At 40.8% G+C, this 18995-nt stretch overlaps 3 protein-coding genes across 3 annotated transcripts; 1 reads left to right on the forward strand and 2 right to left on the reverse strand.

The window, feature by feature from the left end:
* The first annotated feature begins 1366 nt into the window (after positions 1-1366).
* Positions 1367-5116, forward strand: Alp4 (Alkaline phosphatase 4). The gene is made up of 4 exons (XM_017077454.4): positions 1367-1739; positions 3208-3449; positions 3530-4493; positions 4555-5116. The coding sequence occupies exons 1-4, from the start codon at positions 1583-1585 to the stop codon at positions 4980-4982; spliced, it is 1791 nt and encodes a 596-aa protein (XP_016932943.4). The 5' UTR covers positions 1367-1582; the 3' UTR covers positions 4983-5116.
* Positions 5117-5171: 55 nt separating this feature from the next.
* Chchd3 (Coiled-coil-helix-coiled-coil-helix domain containing 3) lies at positions 5172-6534 on the reverse strand. Its single transcript, XM_017077455.4, has 3 exons — positions 6477-6534; positions 6224-6388; positions 5172-5832 (listed from the first exon to the last, which is right to left on the reverse strand). Exons 2-3 carry the CDS (start codon positions 6348-6350, stop codon positions 5288-5290), a joined length of 672 nt encoding a protein of 223 aa, XP_016932944.3. The 5' UTR covers positions 6351-6388; positions 6477-6534; the 3' UTR covers positions 5172-5287.
* A 341-nt stretch (positions 6535-6875) lies between these two features.
* On the reverse strand, positions 6876-13939 carry dco (discs overgrown). Its single transcript, XM_017077438.4, has 4 exons — positions 13789-13939; positions 13098-13195; positions 11288-11373; positions 6876-10673 (listed from the first exon to the last, which is right to left on the reverse strand). Exon 4 carries the CDS (start codon positions 10603-10605, stop codon positions 9289-9291), a length of 1317 nt encoding a protein of 438 aa, XP_016932927.2. The 5' UTR covers positions 10606-10673; positions 11288-11373; positions 13098-13195; positions 13789-13939; the 3' UTR covers positions 6876-9288.
* Positions 13940-18995: the final 5056 nt, after the last annotated feature.

Here is an 18995-nt window from a genome sequence, read left to right on the forward strand (position 1 = left end):
GGCATCAACAGGTAAGGTTAATATTGACTTTGATCTTGAAAAACAAATGAAAACTCGCATAAAATGAGCACGTGACTTTCCGGAGATTACCAATGCAAACATTTATGATCTTGTCAGATTATAAATGGCTAAAAACATATGTCATGTAGGCGTTCTGTCACAAAAACACCACACCGTAAGGTAAAATCAAACAATAACAGTTTTACAAACAAATTATAAAATTATATTGTTTTTTGACAACTAAGTATATCCATATTCAGATTAGGATATTTTTGGTTGGAATGTTTAATGTCTTTTTTTAGTGTGCCAATCGGTCACTTTGACGTGATAGTCATACGCATAGAACTATGGTATAAACCCCTGACAATAGACCCCATTTAGAGACGCTTTCCATTATACTCCCAGTAATATAATGAAGAGGCCTAACTCTATAGCCTATAAAAAGATCTAAATAAGTGGCATTGAGGGGACGCCGACAGCAGAGTCCCTCGGAATGATAAACTCTTTTCAATGTTTGCCGAATGGCAGCCAAAAGTCAGACAAGTCCAAATAGCACGCATACGCAATGTGTGCCGCCGAGGGTACCCCTTGATGATTTTTATCAATTCCGAGGAAGACAAACAACGGCAGCGCAATTCCATCTGCAGACATCGGTGGAGATAACTACAAAGATACGGATAATGCCGACCAGCCACAGCTTCACGTGCCAGTTCCGCCGTAAATCAGCCCATCGACACGGGATCCGGCGGAGGATTCCGGGCAAGATTCCCGGACAAACAAATGATCGTTTAAATGTGTTTATGGTGCGGGGGCCCTTAGTTCGTAAACGCTTTGCACGTTTTTATGGATTAATCTCGGCGGAGCCGTAATTTTAATTGAGACAAACGTTTTGCTATTGCAAGCAGCAAACTTAATGGCTTCGGGCTGGGTTTTAGACTAAGAGTTATCCTGTAGTTGAACTCATTTGAAAATATCACAATTTATGCTTAGTATAAATTGTATATTTGTTCCATATTTAAAAATCAAACCACTAATCAATTTTTCCTCAAGTACAATAACACCCTACAAATTTGCAGATAACTAATAAATAGTATTTTACTAATTATTGCTATTAATAAATATTTTAACTATAGTTAAACATGTATTTTCAATTGTTTGCCTACAACACGTGTCTAAGAACCCCACGCGAATGCAAAATATTTCTAAAGCGCTGGATATAATCCGCAAGTACTGGGTATGATCCCCCAACCGCCGAAACGATCACTCCCTATGTGTGTGAGTGCTGGGACTTCGGGTCTGGCCGATCGGCTGGGTGGATAGTTAGTTTGGCTTGCCACATATATAACGGCGCTTGGGGCTGACTTCGGTGTTAGTCGCTAATTGGGATCCACACGGGACAGAATTTTAGACAGCCCCGAGACGACGAAATCGTTCCGCGCATTTTCTAATCAACTTCGATGGCCTGCTGAAAGAATCTGCGCCTCAAGCTGAGCTGTGATATAAATCCTCATTTAAATAGAAATCGCAACCGTTCCAAAAATAGTCGCCCTCAATTGCTCGCGTTTAGTGCGTCTTGAGGAAAATGCATTCCCTGGTTTTATTTGGATTGTTATGCGGTGGTCTGGTGGCTTTAAGTTGGGCAGCAGTCACAACCCAACCGCCTCCATTGATTCGAACTCTCAGCGCTGGAGGAGATATAGGACCCCAGTTTGAGGTGGAAAAACCCAAGGAACCCGAAGGTAAGACCCAGATCCCAGTTACAACGTATCTGTAACGGAAACTTCCTAACCAAACGTGCGAAAACCAGACTAAAGCATTACGCTTAGAACGTGAAACTATTTAAATTACTTGAACTTGAATGGTTCCCCAGTTCAATTATGCAACGAGAACTTAAACTTGGGTACTCTCTATCAAGGTTGCAAAAACTTGGGCACTTTAAAAATCACTTACGTTTACTTTTTGAATTGAGAGAGGTCATTGCAACTCACTGAAAAAAATCAATCACACAAATAGTAATTTTAGCTTCACTCTATATAATCTAGTGGAACAAAAAGCATCACAAATGGAGCTCTATTATGGAACACACACTTAAATGAAACTAGTCGAATTGACGACAGAAAAAACTGCTGTTAAAACAAATTTAGAAGTGAAAAAGTACACTAATTGTTTAATTTAACTATGATTGGATTTAACAATCAGAGTTAACAACGGCATAGTTATACCCTGAAAAAATCAACCGAGAGAAGTGATTATCAGCAGAGCAAAGCCCGATTAAATATACTCTTAATTTCATTGACAAGCCGAAATTAGCAGTCAGCAAATGAAGCTCAACTGTAACCTGTCTCAGTGTCGAGGTCGCTGGGCTGTGGGTGGTGGGCGGAATAGGTACCCCATACTTAAGCTACCTCAACTGAATATTAATTACATATCGCAAAATGATAATCATCACCGCAAGTAAATCGGTGAATGTACGTTCGAAATCGTGAATCAGAAGTGCAAATGTTATAAAAAGTCAAAAAGTTAGTTGTATTCTTCCAATTTATATCAAAATGGGATATAAGATCAGATGGTATGTTCTTCCCATGAATATCAGGAAATTTAATGTGGGATCGTGTTGTTCTTACATGAAATGATTTATTTACAAATTCACTGAGATTAGATTACTGGATTCTCAAAACAAATTTTTAAGAGATACTCATAAAAACTTTATGACTAAGTTAAATTTACCATGTACTGAATTTTATGACGAAAATCTAGGGATTATATTGCTACTACTAAAATAATTAAATGACCATGTTGTATAAATTAAGATTAGCTAAATAAATAAAGATTAAAACCTGAGAAATTAGAATTCAAGTGCATACATTAACTTAAGCAAACGTATAAATCAGCTGACTTACATTTAACAATGAACAACAAATTATATATATCGAGATGGGTTCGAGTGCATAAATCAAGAAATCTTGAAGGGGAATCACCTGCCACCAAACAGTGGAAAAGCTCGACATATTTTGCGACGTTCATAGGGAAATAAATCAGTGCGGCTAGTCGGATACTTAAAAAGTCGAACTAGAACATGTTCAAGTGCCAACTGGATCTCACTGGTGATGGGCAATTAATACGTGACATGGCTGTTGACTTGCTTGCCCCACGATTTCCCATCCGATTTAGTTTTAATTAGTTTTCGTTGTCCCGATCCAATTTCAGATGCGGAATTCTGGCACAAAGTGGCGCTTAGGCAGCTGGAGAAGACCATTAAGCAGGCGCAACGGGTGAAGGAGGATTCATATCAGAAGAAAGCCCGAAATATAATCATCTTCATTGGAGATGGCATGGGTATATCCACGATAAGTGCTGGTCGCATCTACAAAGGACAGTATCTGAAGCACGGTTATGGCGAGGAGGAAACTCTGGCTTTCGACGACTTCCCAAACACTGGAATGGCCAAGGTAAATGCAGGTTTCATAAGTATTTCAATGGAAAATGAATACTTTTAATGGAAATTTAATCGAAAACCCCCCTTTTACAGACCTACAATGTGGACAAACAGGTTCCGGATTCAGCGGGCACGGCCACGGCGATCTTTTCGGGTTCAAAGACCCATTACGGAGCCATTGGAACGGATGCCACTCGCTCGAAGAAGAATGCCCAGCAAGGCAGAGTCCAAAGCGTTATGGAGTGGGCACAGAAGGAGGGAAAGCGCACGGGAATTGTCACCACCACCAGGATCACCCATGCCACGCCCGCTGCCACTTACGCCCATATTTACGATAGAGATTGGGAATGCGACACGGAAGTTCCCGAAGAGTCAAAGGGCATTCATGTGGATATAGCCCGCCAGTTAGTAGAAAATGCTCCGGGAAACCGTTTCAATGTCATCCTTGGAGGAGGAATGTCCCCAATGGGCATACTTAATGCTTCGGAGGTTAAGACCACGATTTTCGAAGGACCCACGGAAACCATTTGTCGACGTGGCGATAATAGGAATCTTCCTGCCGAGTGGCTAGCTCATCATGCCAATGATACGGTGCCGCCAGCTTTGGTCCACAACCGCCAGGATCTCCTTAAAGTGGATGTTAAGAAAGTGGATCATTTGATGGGTCTGTTCCGAAACAACCATATTACTTACTCCGTGGCTAGAGAGGTGGGAGAACCTTCTCTGCAGGAAATGACCGAGACAGCCTTGGGAATCTTGGAAAGGGGTGACGAGTCCAAAGGATATGTGCTTCTCGTCGAAGGAGGCCGCATTGACCAGGGTCACCATATGAACTACGCCCGTGCTGCTCTCCATGAACTGTATGAATTTGATTTGGCCATCCAAGCAGCTGTGAATAACACCGACCCCGAGGAAACTCTGATCCTAGTCACGGCAGATCACTCCCATGCGGTTACCTTCAATGGTTATGCCCTCCGTGGAGCTGACATCCTGGGAGCAGCCAACTCGCATGAGAAAAACGATCCCATGGTCTATGAGACCATCTCGTATGCCAATGGTAAATATTATCAACAGCTTAATTACAATAAAAATATTAAAAAACCTTTTCTTCTTTTTAGGTCCTGGCTATTGGGACCACTTGGCCAACGATTCGAGACCTCAAAACAGTTCCAACATGTGGATGCCCCTAAAGCAGTTCACCGAGGAGGAGCGGGCTGCCCCCACTTATCGCCATTTGGCCACAGTTCCCAGAAAGGACGAGACCCACGGCGGCGAGGACGTGGCTGTTTTTGCTTCTGGACCCGGTTCCAGTCTGATTCGCGGGGTCTTTGAGCAGAACTATCTGGCCTATGTTATGAGCTATGCGGGCTGTTTGGGTCCCGCCAAGGATTTCGATGACTCCTGTGAGGATCACAAGGATGTGGGGAAAGAGCAGTCGCAGGAAAAACCCAACTTAGGCAAAAGTAGTGCCACCATTTTGGGAGCGTCTTTGATTACCATTTTGGCTACTGGCACAGCGGCCCTTCTACGCGGTCACATGCTGTAATTAATGTTGATTTGATTATATTAATTGTAATTAAAGATTATAGTCTTACGGATTGTTGCGTTGAATGAGAGTGAGCAAGAGCGGGAGAAAGGAGTGATTGTTGATATTTACCAAATAGATACACTTAACAAGTATGCAAAGCGTTTTATTTCAATCAGGAAAACTCCCGGCCAGTAAAACTTCCTTGGATTGATTCAGTTAAATTAGTTTACTATCGCTCGCAATGACACTTTCTTTCGCTCCACGTTTATACAAAGCCCATAAGGGGCCTTAAAGAAAAGATCAACAAATCAGGACAAGAATCTCTAGGCCGCCTTGGCAGGAACGGTGGCCTTGGTTGCCGCTTTCGAAGCCTCGGGTTCTGCATCCAGTTTCTGGACACGATGCAGGTCGATGCACTGCCGGAACTGGGCCACCTCCTCCATGCACTTCAGAGTCTCTCCGGGATGAGAGCGGTAGCAGGCGAGCAGCTGGGACTTCAGGTCCTGGCAGGGAGGCACTTTGTGCGACGACGCGGTGCTCACGAACCGCTTGTGCACGTTGTCCACCGCGTTGGCGTACTCCTTCTCCAGGATGGTGTTGGTCTTCTTGAGGTTTTCCTCCAGCTTCGCCATGCGTTCCTTCCACAGCTCGTCGTTCTTGACCAGCTCCTGGTTCATCTGGCGCTGCACGTCGGCCGCACTGATGGTGTGTCCGCCTCCCTGGACGTAAATGGGCACCGCAGAGGGGTATGAGGGCGCTTTGGGAGCAGGAGCAGTAGCTGGCGAGGATGTGGCTGTCTTGGCAGCAGCCTTAGGTAATGCCTTGGACGCTGGCTTCGAATCCTCCGCAGCGGCGGCGTGCTCACGAGCTGAAGTGGTTGGAAATAAATCAATATAAATCGAGTATGAAAATATGGGAAACATTCATAATAGGTAAAGGTAACTACTGGTTTGTATACCATTGACATAATATTTTGAAGCATAAGATAGTTCAATATATACTCAAATTGTGTTCTGATATTCCAGCTAACAAAATGGGTCAATAAAATGGAGATTAAGTCACAATTTATAGTGCCCACAAAAAGTAGCGACTTAATACTTGGATAGTGGCAGGTATATGGACCTGTCACCAACCTAGTTAGGGTGTTTCCACTGTATTTGGCATAAACAATCGCCCGTTTGGACAATTGTTGCATAACACCGGGCAGTGCGAAATGCGGATTTCCGGGTGGTATTCCCTAATACTAGTGGGTTTCTTACCCTGCTGGGATATTCCCGCCTTCAGCCGCTTGACCACGTCGTCGGATATATCAATAACGCCGGCAGGAGTTGGGTTTTCCATCGAAACGGACCGGGGTTCGCGGGATTGAGACTGTCGGGCTCCCATCTTTCAAGTTCCTCCTGCTCTTGATCCTGGCGCAAAACCTGGAATATGTGTAGCTGGTTAATAGGTCTGAAGTCTTCAGGGGTTCAATCCGCAATCCGTTTTGTTTATTTCGGCGATTTTATTAACCTTTTCGGTGAAAAACTACGGGGCCAACAAAATAAGATGTGCTCAGTATGACCTTAAAGCGAAAGCACGTAAATCCAAGTCAGCTGATTGGTAGAGCGACCAGCGTTTAAAAATAGGGTTGCCAGGCGGGTTTTTTAAAATTACAAAATCAATATACTTAGAAGACCTGAATTTCTTAACTTTCAAAAATATGTCAAAATCATTTACCAATTTACTTGAATAAGAAATCAGTTTAAAAGTTGATTAGCAATTTTTTTTTTGCCACATTCTCGATTAAGTTAGTAATAAATTAGAAAGTATAGATTCCTCAGGGTAGTCTGAGGTGTGTTCAAAACGTATCAAGGATATCCCAGGATCATTCCCCCCACAGCTAACTACCGACACAAAAACCAGTTCCAGTGAGTTGTGTTATTATTGTTTAAGCTTTTTAATGCCTCTTTCGTAATTGTTATTGTGAGTGATGTGGCTTATTTAGTGGCTGCTTTTATTCTGTTCACACATACATATTTCATGTTCAGTTTAATTCGAAATACTTGCTAATTACATAAATGTGGCGTGCGATACATCCGTCGATTTCCGATCTAACGTACTTTTCAAATGTTTCATGAACCGTTTCGATTTATTTGTGGTTATTTTGTATTCCATATCACTGTTGGTGGTTTTTTAATTTTTTCTCTCATATCGCCCTTGATATAATCGATACTCTGAGCTCGAACTCGATCTATGTTTAATTAGTCATTTAGTTCAAAATTCTATTCTCAATATACATATACAGTTAATAATACAAAACTTTCGAAATTACTATGTTTTCAATTTGTTAGTTTCTCTATTTTCGCTTATGCTGAATGGACTTTTCACACAAGATCGTTTAGTTCTCCATTTCTAGTGGCTCATAATTGTTATGAATCAGTTTGTCGGGCTTTTCGATTTCGTTTCTATCAATAAAATGCTAATGGTTTAGGTTTATTACTCTTGTATGCTAGGAGGAAAATCACACATATATTTTAATGTATTACTTTTAGGGACTTGGATATTTGGATATTTCGTATATGTACACTCATTAGGTTGTTTATTCGGATTTGGGAGGGGCTACTATATCCACGGAGGATCCCCCATTTCAGGCTGAGCTATATGGTCGTGTTTACAAAGTTGGTCGATTTGCAAGGCGTTCGCTTTGGATAGGGTTTTCGTTCCAGAAATAAGGATATTGCCGAACCAATGGGGAAATAAGGTTCAGAAATCATAAAACAATTTGTAAGAAATATCACGTAATGCATTTTTATTTAAGTTTTTAGTGGCTTCTGCGTTCAGTGATCCGATTTCGTTTTTTTTTTGTTTGATTTGTTAGTTTTAGACTGCCAGCCGATCGCTGTGGGGTTTTACATGTTTTACGTGTTCTCATAAGATATAGTTTGTATATTTATATATATTTATATTACCCATTTTCTCTTGGCGCATTTAGAATTTAATTTGTTTTTTTTTTTCATTTTTGTGTTTTCGTTTTTATTTTTACGGTTTGGTATTACTTATAAACAAATTTCATATTATAGCTATAATTTATTAGCTAGCGTTATGTAATTTACCTCTGAATGGGGCATTACTTCTTTCTTTAAGTCGAAACGTTAATGCAAATTGTTTTGTGTATGTCTATCGCTATTTATACGCTCTCTATCTTAGTTACATGATTTTGTTGCGTAAACAAAAGGGCTGCCCCACCGCCCATCCTCCTAATTTTCCCGGGGATTTACTTCCGCTTGAGAAATGCGCGCAATTAGTGTTTTAAAAAAAATCGGAAAATATGTATGAACACAGGCAGCGAAGTGCAGACCACGAAAGTATATATAGTACAAATATGCGGGGATCGTAGGCGTTTACAGTAAGATACATAGTATAACATAGGAGGGGCCTTAAAAGTCAGAGCGTTGCTTAAAGCTAAAGAACGTCCCCTCTACTGCACGTGATATATATCATCAAATAATCATCGTTTAATTGCGCCCCGAAATCGGCTTCAACTTAGGTTACAATGTGGGTGTTTGCTATACAGCATATGCTTTGTTGTATGGATTGGATTCGCTATCGCTAGTGCCTATAGTCTAGGGTTAGGGACACTCGCTGAACGGGGTGTCCTTTGTTTCTTTTACACAAATATTACACTTACAATCAAGTTATTATGTGTGTTTTATGATCGGTTCTGAATGTTCTGCTTGGTTTGGGGCTGGGATTTCAAATTAACAACGAAAAAATTGAGCCGGCCGAGAGCAATAGTCAAATGCGAAACAGAATTAAATGCCTGCGATTCCTGGCTCTTCTCCCAAATCCCCGAACCCCTCTTACTACCCTCCGATCTATTGGCTGCTCTTCGGGGATCTCAAATCAATTGAACAGTGCGGTTTGTTGCTGTTTCTTGCAGCCAAGTTGCAATCGTTTATGTTCTAATAGTATAAATTAAATTAATCATAGGCTAGTTAATTAATAATAAGCGCCCCAACATTCTAACATCTGGGAGCAGAAACCAAAAATGTCAAAAAACAAACGAAAATGTACACAGAAAAAAAAGAAGGAAAGCGCTGCGCTTTGCTCTGCTCTGCTCCTTTTCCTTCCTCACTGCTCTTCTTATCCTCCGTTTCTGGCAGGGACCTGGTCCTCCTGCCGTTTTGGATACATTCAACATGTGTTACCGCATATATAAAGCAAGTATTATATATATTAGGTATATATAACTATATATTCTACATGTATAGTTTTGCTGAGTTCTGCTGTTGTTTGTCTACTACTGTGTCGTGTCCAGCGTCGCAACCTAAACGATAAAATATTATTTGGCGTTCCCCACGCCTCCGCCTCCGCCCTGCATGCCGCCCACGCCCACTCCGCCGCCGCCTCCTCCGCCTCCCTGGCGCATCCGTATCGAGGGCCGGCGCTCCGGCGTGTCGTAAGGCGGTCTCGAGGAGTTGGTGGCCGCCATCGAGTCGTCCATGTTGAGTCCGTTGCCGCCGATCAGCTGGCTGCCGTTTCCGCCTCCGTTGCCGCCCAGCATCGCCAGCGCTTGGCCGCCCTGGAGTTGCTGTTGCGCTGCACTGCCTCCTCCGCCGCCAAGGGCCGCGTTGACCTTGTGCTGCTGCTGCTGATGCGAGGAGGCGGCTGCTGCTGCTGCCACCGCCGCTGCTGCGGCCACTGCATCGTGTCCCGCCTGGCCGTCCGCTCCATCCTGTGCCTGCTGAATGGCCTGGGGATTGCGGGGACCGCCGAACTTCAGCAGATTCCAGTCAAACACGTAGTCATAAGTGAAGCCCAGGCGGTGGAACAAGTTCCGGAAGAGCTTGCGCAGGTGGCAGTAGTCGGGACGCTGGTCAAAATGCATCTGGCGACAAAAGTTCAGATAGTTGACAAACTCGCTGGGGAAGCCCTTGCAGAGCACGACAATCGAGGTGGACAGCTTCTTCTCCGAGATCCTCTCGTACTTCTGCCTCTTGTTGGCCGCCTTCAATCCCTGCCAGGGCAGGGCACCCAGGTTGAAGTACATGAGCACATAGCCCAGCGATTCCAGGTCATCGCGACGCGACTGTTCAATGCCCAAATGTGTGTTGATGGAGGCATAGCGGGCGGTGCCCGTGAGGTTCTTGTTTTCCCGATACGGAATGTGCTTCAGCGAGCGCGCGTCCCGGAACTTCTTGGCCAGGCCGAAGTCAATGATGTACACCAGGTTGCCCTTCTTGCCGAGACCCATGAGAAAGTTGTCCGGCTTAATGTCGCGGTGGATGAAGTCCCGCGAGTGGATGTAGTCGATGCGGGAGATCATCTGGTCCGCCAGCAGCAAAACCGTCTTCAGCGAGAAGCGGCGCGAGCAAAAGTTGAAGAGGTCCTCCAGCGAGGGTCCGAGCAGCTCCATCACCATCACATTGTAGTCGCCCTCGCTGCCGCACCATATTATGCGAGGTATGCCTATGCCGCCCTGCATCGTCTTGTAGAACTTGGACTCGATGTGCAGCTGGGGGTGCTTGGTGCGGATGCACTCCAGCTTGATGGCCACCTCCTCGCCGGTGTTGATCGTGGTGCCCAGGTAGATGTCGCCGAACGATCCCGACCCGATCTTGCGGCCCAGGCGGTATTTGTTGCCCACGCGCAGCTCCATTTTCGGATGTCTGTATTTGTGGGTTTCTGTGTGCGGAAGTGGTGTTTCCTCGGATCTGCGTTGCCTTTCTGCGGGAGTGGAGAAAATTACTTTAGTTTTCCTTCTACGGTTCAGCTTGTAATGAAAATGAGGGAGGATAGGTATAGAAAGTTCCATACTCATTACAAATTTATTTCCAATCAGATAAGGCAGTGCTCAAATACTGTAGGCAATTCTCTGTTCTACGTCACATAAGTAAACAAGTTACTTTGTCATCCCGATAAGAATTGGAAAGGTTGCTTTGATGAGTTCGATCATTTCACATTTTATGATTAAATAGGAATCGGAAACGGGCTCTCAAATTGTCTATTGGGGCGTATATTTCTCTAGCCACAATTAGAAGGTATATTTAAAAATAACTGAGGTGTCAGGGGTTTTTACAAGTAAATATGAATCACGAGATTTTGAAAATTCGACAATTGACTACTAACAACCACAATGCGAGATATTAATAGGCAAGGTAAACGACAAGAATGATAGCAAGGTTTTTATCTAATTAGCGATTCCATTGAAAATACAAATTGGCTCCTAACGAAATTGGTAAAAATCGAAATAAATTTTTCAGGAATCATTGTGACAATTTGTTTTGAAAGGTAACAGGTTTTCGCTATAGTTTTCCCCCAATTATTTCTAGTTTTCTCACCTGGCGCTGCCCTTTCGTCTAAGCTCCTCTCTTCGTCTTGTTTCTATTTTTCTCAAGGCAGTCACTTTAGGCCGTATTGCTTGATTCTGAAAAGAGATAATATTATTGACGACATAAGCTTTATAGCGATATGTAGGTAATTTATATTCTTGGTATTCTCTCGATCTCTTGTTGATGGCCTACGTGATCGTAGGGAAATATCTGTTATTTCCTCTATAGCCCGAAAAGCGTGCCCTGTTCACATGGTGATCAGGATTTGTGGGGAATTCAAACAAATATACCACACACGGCAATAATCGATATCGAAAATAGAAAACAGTTAGCTAAGAATAAATGAAGAGAGAGGGAAAGAGAACTAAGCTTGGCTTACGTTGACAAACACAAACACAAATGCAATTCGGAAAGCAAAAAAAAAGAAATGAACGGGGAGAAAATAGGATAAGAACCCGAACCTCGCACAAAATAAAAGTTTATCTCGTTTATTTATATTCATGAGTGTGTGTGTCTTTGAATTCAGCTGTGTTTATTGATTACGGATGGGAAAAACAAAAGATGCTGAATAAACGATGAGTAACGATAATTTAAGTGCACAGAGAGAAAAATACGACAAATAATTGTCATCTATATTTCTTAATATTAACTTTCGCAAGACACAAAATGATAAAAAAATATTCAGACTTTGAGGTTTCACTTTTATTAGCCCTTGCTAAAATGCATTGTGAAATTGAAGACTTTTTTGCAGTGTACTTTTAACATGACGACACCAACAACAGCGGATAGTGATTCAGCAATCAAAGAAATAACAACGCAGAGATTAACAACAAATAGATAAAATAAACGTGTTTGTGTGTGCGTGGAGTAAACAATTGCCGACAAAAGGGATAGAAGACAAAGTAAAATAAAACGCAGCGACTGTGAAAATGCCACTTAAATGACACTTTCGGCGGTGAAAAGCTCAAACAAATAGCGAAGATAAAGCGCATGGAAGTGAGAAAAAGAAGCAACAAGCAGAAAGTTTTCACTTGCCCGGCAAAATATGACAAAAATTAGGCTTAATTGTTGTTTTTGGCGGTTTTCTCTCGCTTTTTACCCCTCTCCTTACCACTTTACATCTTTCTTCGCGCTTTCTTTTACCGCTCACGCATTTAGATCGCGCTCTCTCCCTCTCTCTCTCTCTCTCCGCCTGTTCTAACCTCAAAACTGGCTGCGTTTGTTGTTTTCGCTTTGACTTTGATTTATTTAACCGAAATGTACCGTTTTATTGGTGCCACCTATGTTCTACACTGAGAAAAACTGGGTACTGCGTGTGAATAGTGACTTTTCTTATTGGCCACTAGGATTTTTAGGGTACTCACCAGTTGTGACGGACTAAATAAATCGCGAATTGATTACAATTGCAAAACAGCTGCACGTTGCGTTGGCGGCTGCCGAAAAGCTTCCGCAAAAAAAGACGCAAAAAACGCACACGAGAACAAAGAAGAGACAAAAAACAGTTGTTCCACCAGGCGCCACAAAAATAAAAAGGTTAAATAAACAGGGAAAATGAAAAACTTGACAGGAAAAACTTGACAGGAAAACCACAGACGGAAAAACAAAAACTTGACGGTTCTATGTTTGCAATTAATTTTCCAACGTCAATGGCCTCCGAAAACTAACGGCACTCTCCCAATGCACTGCGAATAACGGGGCTGATAAGGGGCAGCCGATAAAGGCGGGTGGAAGAGGGAGACGAGAAAACATACAGTGGAGAAAATTCAAATTCCCCGCTTACATACAGTGGAGCAAATTAGAATTCCTCACTTGCACTTACCTTGCCTTATAATATTCTTCCTATTTTCCTTATTTCTTATTCTGCTTTGCCCACTTCCTCGCTGGCGTCGCTGCTCTGCTCTGCTTCTTCTAATTCGACTGAAATCGAAATCGAATTTTTTTAATTGGATTGATTCTGCCACAATAATTTTCATTTTCTTTGTTTTACAGCCCAGACTTTTGTTTTTGTTGTAGCTGGCCAGTACGGCACACAAACACACACATTCGCACTTTTTGGGGCCACACGCAAGCGCATTTTATGCAATAACTTCAATAATAATGCATCGCTGACATGTTTTAGTTAATTTTTTAGCTTTTTGTGTTTGGTTTTACTGGGGTGTGCAGCGAGTTGCAAGTCGAGTCAAGAAAGGCAAACGAATCGAAACGGAACTTGAAATCTTATAAAAAAAAAACCAAACTTATGCGAGTCGTTTGCCCTGGCAATAGATTCGTGTGCACACTGGTCGTCCCGCTCGCACTCGCGCTGTTTTTACCGCGAGCACGTTGCTATCCCTCCTGCTTCAGCATTTTCACACCAACACAAAGACGAGGGGCCTCGCACGCACACACACACACGCTCGCAGTGAGACACTAAAATGCTGCTGGGAAATTCGGGTTTTCTGCGCGTGGCGATCGCGGTTTTTCCGCCTGCAACCGGGTTTTTTCGATCCGAGTCTCTGCTCACCACTTACGTTTTGCTTTCGTTTCGATTGCCTGGCTATTTCATTTCACACATATTTCGACGATTTTACAAATTTACGCCATCTTGATATTAGTGTGAGTTATATTGTTAAAAAATTAATCCCTTCGGCTGTGAAAAATACCATTTGTGTTTTGGTAATATACCAGAAATTCCAAACGGTCACTCTGTTATCGGCAATGTTATCGGCTCTCCTATCGGCAAAGTAAAACTTTCTGGCAACGCCAGATAGACTTATGTAGAATGTAAAAAACCTTCCTACAAATTTTGGCGCCCTTTTTCAAATTCGAATAAGCACACAACTTAAACATCTCACTTTATGTTGGATACTTGGTTAAAAATTCGAATGTATAAGAAAAAAGAATTCAAGCACATACTCGTAGGGGTATGCCACTTAAAAATTGGGTTCTAATTACCCGAATTACTCGAACATGCAAATAAGTTAATTTTGTAACCCTCGGGTAAAAGAAAAATTGTAATGTAGATTACTAGATAATTCAACCACAAGCTCATAGAGATATGCCACTTTAAATCGGTGTCCAATTACCGAAGTTATGGAATTTAGAAGTGCGATTTTGGGTTCCCATTCTGAACTCCAATGTAATTTCGGAAAAATCGGACATGAAAATGGGTCAAAATTTTGACCCTGGTATAAAAGAAATATTTGAATGTAGATTATTAGAGAATTTAACCACAAACACATAGAGGTATGCCACTTTAAAATCGGTGTCCAATTACCCAAGTTATGGAATTTAGAAGTGCGATTTTGGGTTCCCATTCTTTCAGAATTCCAATGGAATTACGGAAAAATCGGACATGAAAATGGGTTAAAATTTTGACCCTCGTATAAAAGAAATATTTGAATGTAGATTATTAGAGAATTTAACCACAAACACAAAGAGGTATGCCACTTTAAAATCGGTGTCCAATTACCCAAGTTATGGAATTTAGAAGTGCGATTTTGGGTTCCCATTCTGAACTCCAATGTAATTTCGGAAAAATCGGACATGAAAATGGGTCAAAATTTTGACCATGGTATAAAAGAAATATTTGAATGTAGATTATTAGAGAATTTAACCACAAACACATAGAGGTATGCCACTTTAAGATCGGTGTCCAATTACCCAAGTTATGGAACTTAGAAGTGCGATTTTGGGTTCCCATTCTGAACTCCAATGGAATTACGGAAAAATCGGACATGAAAATGGGTTAAAATTTTGACCCTCGTATAAAAGAAATATTTGAATGCAGATTATTAGAGAATTTAACAAAAAACACATAGAGGTATGCCACTTCAAAATCGGTGTCCAATTACCACAGTTATGGAATTTAGAAGTGCGATTTTGGGTTCCCATTCTGAACTCCAATGGAATTACGGAAAAATCGAACATGAAAATGGGCTAAAATGTTGACCCTCGTATAAAGGGTATATTTGAATGTAGATTAATAGAGAATTCAACCACAAGCTCATAGAGGTATGCCACTTTAAAATCGGGGTACAATTACCCAAGTTATGGAATTTAGAAGTGCGATTTTGGGTTACCATTCTGAACTCCAATGGAATTACGGAAAAATCGGACATGAAAATGGGTCAAAATTTTGACCCTCTCTTAAAAGAAATATTTGAATGTAGATTATTAAAGAATTTAACCACAAACACATAGAGGTATGCCACTCTAAAATCGGTGTCCAATTACCCAAGTTATGGAATTTAGAAGTGCGATTTTGGATTCCCATTCTTTCAGAATTCCAATGGAATTACGGAAAAATCGGACATGAAAATGGTCAAAATTTTGACCCTCGTATAAAAGAAATATTTGAATGTAGATTATTAGAGAATGCAACCACAAATTCATAGAGGTATCCCACATCCAAATCAATAACCAATTACCCAAGTTATGGAATTTGGAAGTCTAGTTTTGGGTTCCCATTCTGAACTCCTATGGAATTACGGAAAAATCGAACATGAAAATGGGTTACAATTTTGACCGTCGAAAAATTGAAATATTTGAATGTAGATTAATAGAGAATTCAACCACAAGTTCACAGAGGTCTGCCATTTTAAAATCGGGATCAAATTACCAAAGTTATGGAATTTAGAAGTGCTATTTTGGGTTCCCATTCTGAACTCCGATGGAATTACGAAAAAATCGAACATGAAAATGGGTTACAATTTTGACCCTCGTGTATAAGAAATATTTGAATGTAGATTAATAGAGAATTTAACTACAAACTCATAGAGGTATGCCACTTTGAAATCGGGGTCCAATTACACAAGGTATGAAATTTAAAAGTGCATTTTTGGGGCACCATTCTGGAAGGTATTAGAGTTACGGAAAAATCGAACATGAAAACTGGTTAAATTTTTGACCCTCTGTTAAAAGATAGATTTTAATATAAAATATTAGAGAATTCAACCACAAACTCACAGAGGTATCCCCCTTCTAAGTCGGGATCGAGTTATCCAAGTTATGGAATCTAGAAGTACAGGAGCATTTTAAAAGCCCTAATAAAAAAGGCCCAACAAAATAACTATTTTGTATCATACAAGTCAAGTGTGTTTTAAATATGGTTTTGAGTTTATTTTATTTAAAATTATAAGGTAATAGTGCACTATATTATCAACTTTGGTATCAAGAATGTTGGGCTTTTTTTGAATTGAATTTGAATCCTTTTAAAAATCAAAATCACAAAATGTTTAAACTCCAGCTGTCTACTTCACGTGTTAGTAAAAATTGGATAGGAGACACGCATATGTATAGTCGGCAATATATTGGTAGTATGCCAATTTTGATGTAACACTGAGGCAACGAAATACCTGAAACGAATACTTTTATTGCTGCAATACGAATAAAGCAAAACACGTGTGAATTCCATTAGTCCGCCCTCCCCCGCTTTCCCCACACTCCCCATTTACCCCCCTTTCCAGCATTTTCCGACTGTGAAACCCAAGAAACGGTGACATAAAAAAGGAAGCAAGGCATGGATGTGTATGCACATATGGAAAAATGTGTATATTTTTTGGAGAGTGCCAAGGTGTGTTTTATTTCGAATGGGGGTAGATAAGCAATCACTCAAAATTGATAACAAAAAAGGGGAAAAAGCGAAAATAAAGAATTTGGTATTGGAAATGCCAAATTTAAAATGAAATGTCGACAAAACAAATCACCCTAATTGCAATAGCCTCCATGTTTTCTATTTATTACTGGCTTTCTAGCTTAACCATCTTAATACCTCCATTTCTTACTTTACGATCTTTTGAAAACCCGCCTTTGTTTCCCATTGGCTGAGGAAAAGAGAAACAAAGCAAATCAACGAGGCAATTGAAGATACAATATACAAGATACTCGTTAAACCGCTTCCACACACACCTACTCACACTATCGCTCTCCAACTCACACACTCAAAGACTCGCGATCGTTGGCGAATGAAAATGGTCGTTATTTCGACCGGTGGTCAGCAAATACAAATAAAAAATGGGAAAAGGTAAACCAAAAAGGTGAGAAACAATAAAAAACGAGGGAGTGTGGGTGAGACGCGAGTATGTAAATGATCCCAAATATTAAAAAGGGCACTGGAAAAAAATATGATAGCTTAATAAAATATATCTGATCTTATAAATCAAATACTGCAAATTGTATTTTCAATGTTTTAAGGAAAAGAAAATTAAAATATGTTCAGATAAATATTTAAGAAGAGTATTAGGAGTATCATTAATTTAAATTTAAACAAAAAAAACTGAATGCTCATACGAGTTTTAGGAAAAAACAATATTTTCATTTTAACAAAAAGATCAAATGAAGAAATCTTATAAAAACGCTAATCATCTCACATATTTGTAGTGCATAAAATAGTGAATATAAAAACACGACTGCTTAAGCATTAAAAAAAATCGTAAAAAAATTTGAATTTAAAGCACATGAGAGAGAACTTTACACCTTAATTTTCTCCCAGTGCCCTTTTGTATTTTTGCATATTTCCTGACTGCCGTCGTTGCTTTTCTTGTTTACAAAATATTTCCGCAACACATGTCGTTCTTCTGGGGGTTTCGACCCCCTCCAGCCACGCCCCCTTTTCCCCCTTACGCCCCTGGTCTTCTTCTAATGCAGCAGCTATGTTAAAAAAGCGCCATTTGGTTTCGTTTAGCAGTCGGCTTTAACTTTTTTTATATTTCTCTTTAGCTTGTCGGCGGCTTAGATCAAATAATGCGATTTCATGGCAAGTCGCAAATTGTCAAGCGGTCGTCGCATCCGCCGCCACGCCCCCCGCGTCCACCGCCCACCGCCATTCAGATGCATTTCGACCTTTCTGCTCCAGTTTGATTATGAAACATAAAAAGTCGGGGAAAAAATTAATTCGCCTCTGCTGATTTTTTTTCTATAAAGCGCAAATATTTTTAATTAATTCAAAATATTTTTTCGCTCGTTTTTTCCGCAAGTTGTTTATCAACAAGTTGCCGTGCTTTGAAGTTCGCCGGTCCAGAAAAAAATGTTTAAACGCGGACTGGGGGAATTTGTTAGGTGGTCGCCCATTAAATTTCCTAGACGCAAATCAATTTTCCAGTCGCTGCAGTTCAGCGAACTGTATTTTCTGTATTTCATTCGATTTTTATGGAGTATCGTATAATTTTCATTTTGATGCCTTTTATGACACTTCCAAAAAAGAGTAAAAAACGGGCGCTGCTTTGACGTCAGTTTCAGGTTCGATTTCATCTCCCCACTTGGCATAAAAGTATCTCAAACTGAAACGGCCTAGGTATTTATGATTTCGTTTATGCATTTCTCTGTTTTATTGTTTAATTTTGTTACTTCGATTTGTCTGCCCGTGCCGGCGGCGTTTGAAAAAAGTTAATTGAGTTGTAAAAATTATAAAGTTGTAAAAATCCCCCGAATTATTTGCCGGGTAAAAGTTATGCGATGCAGATACCGATTTGGTTTCCTACCATAACTTCCAGTTGAAACCAGCTGGAAAACAAAAGCGTAACCGAACTGTAGTTTTCGATGTTTTACGATCGAGAAATGAATAGCTCTCCGTTCCCCGTCCAACTCATTTCTTTTTCAAGGGTGTTTTCTTTGGTTTTTACGATTTCGGATCGTGTTGAGCTCCAGGTAAAATCTAGTGTAAAGTGGTTATGAAAAGATCTTACCAGATCACCTGATCTTGACTTCTATCCGATTTTATTAAACGGTTTACCAATAA

Source organism: Drosophila suzukii, chromosome 3, assembly GCF_043229965.1.
Source record: "Drosophila suzukii chromosome 3, CBGP_Dsuzu_IsoJpt1.0, whole genome shotgun sequence".
NCBI lineage: Eukaryota > Metazoa > Arthropoda > Insecta > Diptera > Drosophilidae > Drosophila > Drosophila suzukii.